Here is a 6,000-nt window from a genome sequence, read left to right on the forward strand (position 1 = left end):
TTACCAAGAGCTCTCTCATTCCTGCAATGTTACTAACCCTTGTAAAGTGAAGGAAAAATTAGCAGCTGATGTGATGTCTTCCTTTGGAGCAAATTGACAGACAACATGCCCAGCCAGCCTGTATTTTTTTTCCTTTTTTTGCGGACTTCCTTACCGTTACCGGGATTTTGATTCAGTTTATTAGCCATTTGCTCCCATTTGCTAGATGGTTGAAGCAAACATTTTTCTGACGAATTCAGCAATTTTTTCATGCAGTAACACAACTGCACAAAAAATGGTACGTTTAAGTTTTGTAACACAACTTGATTCCATTATTGAAAATTCAGTTGGATCATAATGGGAGCTGGCAATAACAGAATGCCCAAAATCAAGCATATCTTGATTACAATGATTTGAATTCAAGGCCAACTTTGTTCAAAATGATGTCAAATTTGTAATTTTAAACAATTACGGGAGGATATGTTGTGTAATGGTTAGTGCAGTTTCCTAATACAAGAGAGATCCCTGGTTCAAATCTCCGCCGTGACCTTCTCAAGGAAACTTTTAGACACTAATCCTACCCACAGAAGGGGAACCAAAATGATAGGGACACAACACTTCACATTGGAAAAACTATGAGAACTATAAGTTGTTAGCCTTGGAAAGCTTTTTTGGGATAGCTTTTGAGGGATGAGATGTGGCTTTTCATGGTGTTGAGTCAAAGTTATTCCTGGACAAGACATCATCATTACTGAAGAAAACACCGTGCTTTGTGGCCATCATTTCCTTTACCTGAAGTTTATTCAAAGTTGGATTTCACCTCTAACTTGATAGCACAAAAGGGCAACCGGGCCGATGGCTTATCACTGGCTCATGGAATTTTTTCTTGTCTCACTATTTGGAAATTTCATATCAAGAAATTAGTAGACATTAAGTAAATACTTATCATCAACTCTCGACAGCAACCTGTCATTCAGGTTTTCCCTTCAGGTTCTTGTTGTTCAAACTGTCGCGCGATTGCCCACGAAATTCGGCCAACGCCCTCCATCGCTCATGAAACACACCCAAATCCAAGCTAGCGTCATGAGTGAGGACCACCCACCCAAGGGATTGCCAGAAGAAAAGAACGTGGATCCGGCCGAGGGATCCACGCTGAATAACGGTTCGATCCGCATCATGAAGCCTGCCACCATCAGCATGGAAGTTCGCCGAAGTGTCCTCCGTCGGATTCTCTTACAGGGCCAAGAGGAACCCGACTCGGATCACACTCAGGATGATGCCCAAGACTCGGATGACGAGCCTCTCTCGAGTCAAGACGTGCCCGATGCCTGGCGAGATTACCTAAAAGCCAGTCTACCTAAGGGCAATTGGTTGGCCTTGTGGGACGCCAATCCTTCGGATGAGTTAGATTCGAGGCGTGCTAGCCAGGATCTCCGACATGACAGTAGTACCAGTAATCGTCGGAGCAGTATGACCATGGTCGATGTTTTGTGCTATAACTGGCAGGATTTTTCGGCGCGGGTGGCGGTCATGGATCCGGATCTGTCGGGCACAGGTCCATTTGACGAGAGCCAGTCGTCCGTGATTAGTTGTCCGGCCTTGGAAGAAGATGAGTTGAGCGTGCCTTTGATGGAGCTCTTGGTCATTCAGGATGAGGACAAAGCCCGCCATGAGCTGGAATTGGCGGCCTACGCTCTCAACCAGTTCCAGTTCTTTCATCGATATCTGTGGCGTCCTTGGGACAATGAACAGGCTGAGCCCACCAGTGGGCCCGCTTGGTTTCTCACCCACTTGAACCTCCGCTTGGATTTGTACACTCAGCATCAGGTCCAGGGCAATCGCAGTCCCATTTGGGTTCGCACTCAGGCCTTGATTCGCGAGTATACCGCCCTCAACCACGAATGGAATGACCTTCACGCCCAACTGGATGCATCCCATGACCTGGCGTTAGAAGACCTGGAGCCCTCGTTCACTCATCTCGAATTGAAAATGATGGAGATTCGGAGACAAGGCGATCTGGTGGAGAATCTGGCTCGTCGGGGCAACCTCCAACGAGCCCAACTCCAAGAACTCCGACGGAAACGAGATGTGGGGGTCACGGTGTGTCATATCGTGCGAAATGACCAATCCACCTCAGCGCTGTTTGACCTTTTGGAACGGGCCAAATCGCAAGCCTTCATCCACGAAGACACCGTGCTCAAGTTCTACTCTAGTCCGGACCAGGCCATCGAGCATTGCCTCATGGGGGATATGGTTCTCTTCGCGTCGGGTTCGTACGGCATTCTGGAATTGGGCGAGCTCAGATTGGGCGGGACCATCGCCGGATTGGGCGACCGTCCTAAGGACACATATGTGATTTCCAGCGTTCAGTACGACTTCTTGGACGACACGCCCAACCTGAAAGTGGTCAACCTGACCTTGATCTGCGACACTTGACGGCTAGTATGTATGAATGATTGGCGACGAAAATCAGGACATGGAAGTGCATGGAAATGCATTCCAAATGGGTACATTTATCTTTGTATATACATTTTTTTTTTGCCTGACATGATTTGGAAATAACAAGAGTTGCGCTATATTTTCTTCAGTTTCTTCGCTAGACTAGCTTTAGCAGACACTTTGACAGGTGCCGAGGTAGGTTGAGGTCGGCGTCGTTTAGAACTGACTGAGGCGTTGTGGTCGTCCGAGTCGGACTCAGAGTCGTTGTACTTCCATTGACCGACCTTTTCGCCTCTGATCCGGATCTTGGGTGACGGGTTGGGATCACTGGACTGATCGGCATGGGATTCGGACAGTTCAATACATTTTTGAATATCGTGGAATGGCTCCGTAGTCAAAAGAGATAAAGAGCTGGGAGTTGAGGGCAAAGCAGTTTCCTTCAAATGGGCGAGGTCAAATTTTTCCGTTTTTAAAGAATTGCGCGATAAAGTGGCTCCCGATTGAGAGTAATCAAAAATCTCGAGGTCTTTCTTCTTCAAGAGATCCACCAGGAAGTCTTGTCTTGCGAACATGGCCGAGAGAACATTCAAGAGACTGGACGATAGAATCTCAAAGAGCTCCTCCGCGCCCATGGCTGTCAAGTCGAAATGCCATTGAAAATCATAGTTGTACAACTTGCCGCGGATCTTTAATACTGGATCAATACCATCCTCATCATCATCCCGTTGAAGAAGCTCGGAGGGTAGTAAGTCCAGCGAGGTTGTGTTCTTGGACAAGATTTGCACAATCTCCGGGATCAAATCCCCAGCCGAGGCTTCGACGGCGGGATTGAGACGGCCATTTCGAGATCGGACCTCTTCGGCCGTCAGCGTTTCCTTGAAGCACGTTTTCCCATCCGTCATTAAGAACTCAAAGTGTTCATCATCCTTGTGCTCATTCATACAAAACACCCGTCTCGACGATCCCAATGGATGCCATTGGAACTTCATGGTCAGGACTGGAAAAGCAAGCAAAAGAACGGAAAAATTGAGCTAGAAATGTTGGTGGATGTAGGCACTGACAAATTCGTAAGTGGCCAAGAGCGATGCCGTGGCCGGAAAAGCCCGAATCACGGCCGGCAGCCAACCCCGATAAAAGCCCAGAAGGCCTTGCTTTCGATAGATGCCGGCGGCAATCTCCCGCATGGTGCCTTCTTTGCCCATGACCTGGATCCGAGACTTGACTGAATCAATGGGGAAGATCCCGGTCCAGAAGCACACACCGGCCATGGATCCGCACAGCATGGTGGGGATCACGCCCAGATCCTCCTTGGGCGTCTTCAAAGCATAGGCCAGAACGGTCTTGGAAGCCTCATAGCCGAAAAAGAAACAGAAATACCCGGGGATCTCCCGGGTCCAAGTGGGTCTCAGCCCGAGAAACAACCCGCTCACGCCCTCTTCTCGGAGGATGTTCCGAGTCAACCGGAAGGGTCCCACCATCTGGATGGTGGGGTCCTTCTTCTTGAGCTCGCGTAACACCTGCAATTGACACTTGACGTGTTCCGTGGGACAGAGCCAGAGGGCCGAAAACACGGCAGAACACGATCCAGCCACGGCATTGCCCACAGGGTGGAGATCTTCAATGTTATGGAGGCCGCAGGCCCGAGCCACGAGCCGCTGACATTGTCCGTAAGCCACGAACAAGACCGCATTCTCGCCCACATTGGCCATGAGCGAGGGCACCATGCCCGCGTATAAACCTCGAAGAAGACCATCGTGACGAGCCACTCGATAAAAGGTCTGCACAATGGTGGGATTCTCTTGCGGGAAGGTCTGCATCTTGACCTTGACCGTGTCCATGGGTAGGCCCACCCCGACGTTGACCACGCCCGCGCACATGCCCGAGAACAAATCGATGAGGAACTCCCGACTACCCGAGGAATCCATGGCTGAATGGGATGGATGGGATGGATGGGGTGAGTGAGACCACTCACTCACTACTACACTCAACCTGAACCCTCTCTCATTCAGGCGCCATTCCAACCATCGTGGTCAAGGCCAAGACAGCCCTAGACCAGGTGTCTTAAAACGAGTTCAACTGGTTTTGGGCACGATGTACGGTCTGTACATACTTTTGACCAGGTCAAAAAGGTACTTCCACCTATGCTAATTGAGTAATACAGATCAAGACCAACCAACTTCTCACCTAATACGAGTTGAGGATGATGACGTGACCTGGTTTGAAAAGCTTTCTTTCAACGTGTGCTTGGATCAGGCTGATATCCTGGCTTGATCCGGATACTTGATGTTTTGAAGGCATGTGGATTGTGGACCACACAGCACAGCCTAGTAGCTGGATGGACCAAGCAGCTCCGTGGAAAGCCAGCCAAGCCAGGTAAGCCATCAACTCGGGCCTAGTCAGCACGTGCGTGCGCCAGATTCTCTTTGGCCAGCAGACCGAGCGGGCTTGCATGACGTCATCATCGTAAAGCACAAATACACGGCCAGAAAGTACGAATCGGATATAATCATGGGTCATTGATTATTAATCAACATGCCAGGAACGGGTTTGTCGCATTATATATTTCGATCGCAAAAGATGGCGTAGGGCAGGGCGTAATGGTTGAACCGGCGTAATCTATGAACAGAACACATGATCATGAGGAAGCAGGCCAAATGAGCTTCTCTTTGGTCTCGTCCACCAACTTCAAATGCTGGCCAACCTCGTTGGGATCGTTTCGTACCGACATGGGAATCTACCAAAAGCGAAAGGCCATTGTATTCCTAGGCACTTCGGTTGTTCTGACTTTAAAAATAGCAGATCATGTCCGATTGTCCATTCTAGAAATACTTGCCTGGAGATCGGTGAATTTGGACTCTCGGAACGAATACTCGCGCAAAATGTAGTTCTGGCCCGCTTCGTAGTGGAATCGGTTGTCAATCACACGAATCAGGGTATTATCCACCCGTAAATAGAACCGCAGTAGACAGAAAAATCCACTAGGCATGACTCGCTGAAAGAAACAAAAACCAGTCCGCTTATCGCCCTCCATCCCAACAAAACTCGCTCTTGAATCCCATTATCTAGGATACGGTAGAGCTCTTACCAATTTGGTGGTCAGCAGCGAGCATCCGTTATCATCCAGTTCATCTTCATAGAGAATGACCTCATCAAAAAAGAGAATTTTTTCGCGCTCCTTCAACTTTTCGTAGTCGATTCCCGTGGATGAGGGTTCAACCCGGATTTGACCCCCGCCCAATAGCGTGCCTTTGTACGTTTTGGGTGTGTATGTCCAGTCGTAGGGTTTGATGACTTTTTGAATATGAGGCGAATCCTTCCTAGAAAATCCAGAACCAGCATGAGTCCCTTTCCACTTTTGAACAGTTACTCACTGATTCCAACTCATGGGTGGATCAAAAATTGCCTAAACATGATGAAATAAGCCTTCATTTGTCTCAGCTCAGATTGGTTTTTTATTTGATGCACCATGACCTTCATTTTTTAACCAAAAACCCAGAAAAAAATTGTGTTCAATGTGCATAGGTGTATGTTATACATACATGTAAATGCTCCAGTTGACCACTATGTTAATTTCCTTGAGTA

The 6,000-nt window shown here is 48.4% G+C and overlaps 4 protein-coding genes across 4 annotated transcripts in view; 1 reads left to right on the top strand and 3 right to left on the bottom strand.

Moving 5' to 3' along the window:
- Window positions 1–1,062: 1,062 nt before the first annotated feature.
- Window positions 1,063–2,415, top strand: LOC131887613 (testicular spindle-associated protein SHCBP1L-like). The gene has a single exon (XM_059236243.1). It carries the CDS (start codon window positions 1,063–1,065, stop codon window positions 2,413–2,415), a length of 1,353 nt encoding a protein of 450 aa, XP_059092226.1.
- A 70-nt stretch (window positions 2,416–2,485) lies between these two features.
- On the bottom strand, window positions 2,486–4,513 carry LOC131889564 (mitochondrial ornithine transporter 1-like). Its single transcript, XM_059238693.1, has one exon. The coding sequence runs from the start codon at window positions 4,341–4,343 to the stop codon at window positions 3,450–3,452; it is 894 nt and encodes a 297-aa protein (XP_059094676.1). The 5' UTR covers window positions 4,344–4,513; the 3' UTR covers window positions 2,486–3,449.
- On the bottom strand, window positions 2,486–4,741 carry LOC131889565 (non-homologous end-joining factor 1-like). The gene is made up of 2 exons (XM_059238694.1): window positions 4,603–4,741; window positions 2,486–3,415 (listed from the first exon to the last, which is right to left on the bottom strand). The coding sequence occupies exon 2, from the start codon at window positions 3,405–3,407 to the stop codon at window positions 2,553–2,555; it is 855 nt and encodes a 284-aa protein (XP_059094677.1). The 5' UTR covers window positions 3,408–3,415; window positions 4,603–4,741; the 3' UTR covers window positions 2,486–2,552.
- A 217-nt stretch (window positions 4,742–4,958) lies between these two features.
- LOC131889566 (TIP41-like protein) overlaps window positions 4,959–6,000 on the bottom strand; it is a gene marked incomplete in the record, with an annotated part of 1,448 nt that continues 406 nt past the window's right edge. Inside the window, 3 exon segments of the mRNA XM_059238695.1 lie at window positions 4,959–5,152; window positions 5,252–5,410; window positions 5,504–5,735. Coding sequence (XP_059094678.1) covers window positions 5,054–5,152; window positions 5,252–5,410; window positions 5,504–5,735 — 490 coding nt within the window.

Source organism: Tigriopus californicus, chromosome 10 (genome assembly GCF_007210705.1).
Source record: "Tigriopus californicus strain San Diego chromosome 10, Tcal_SD_v2.1, whole genome shotgun sequence".
Lineage (NCBI taxonomy): Eukaryota > Metazoa > Arthropoda > Copepoda > Harpacticoida > Harpacticidae > Tigriopus > Tigriopus californicus.

What these genes read in the sequence shown, in the direction of transcription:
- LOC131887613 (XM_059236243.1), top strand. Translation starts at nt 1,063, where the DNA reads ATGAGTGAGGACCACCCACCCAAGGGATTGCCAGAAGAAAAGAACGTG.
- LOC131889565 (XM_059238694.1), bottom strand. Translation starts at nt 3,407, where the DNA reads ATGAAGTTCCAATGGCATCCATTGGGATCGTCGAGACGGGTGTTTTGT.
- LOC131889564 (XM_059238693.1), bottom strand. Translation starts at nt 4,343, where the DNA reads ATGGATTCCTCGGGTAGTCGGGAGTTCCTCATCGATTTGTTCTCGGGC.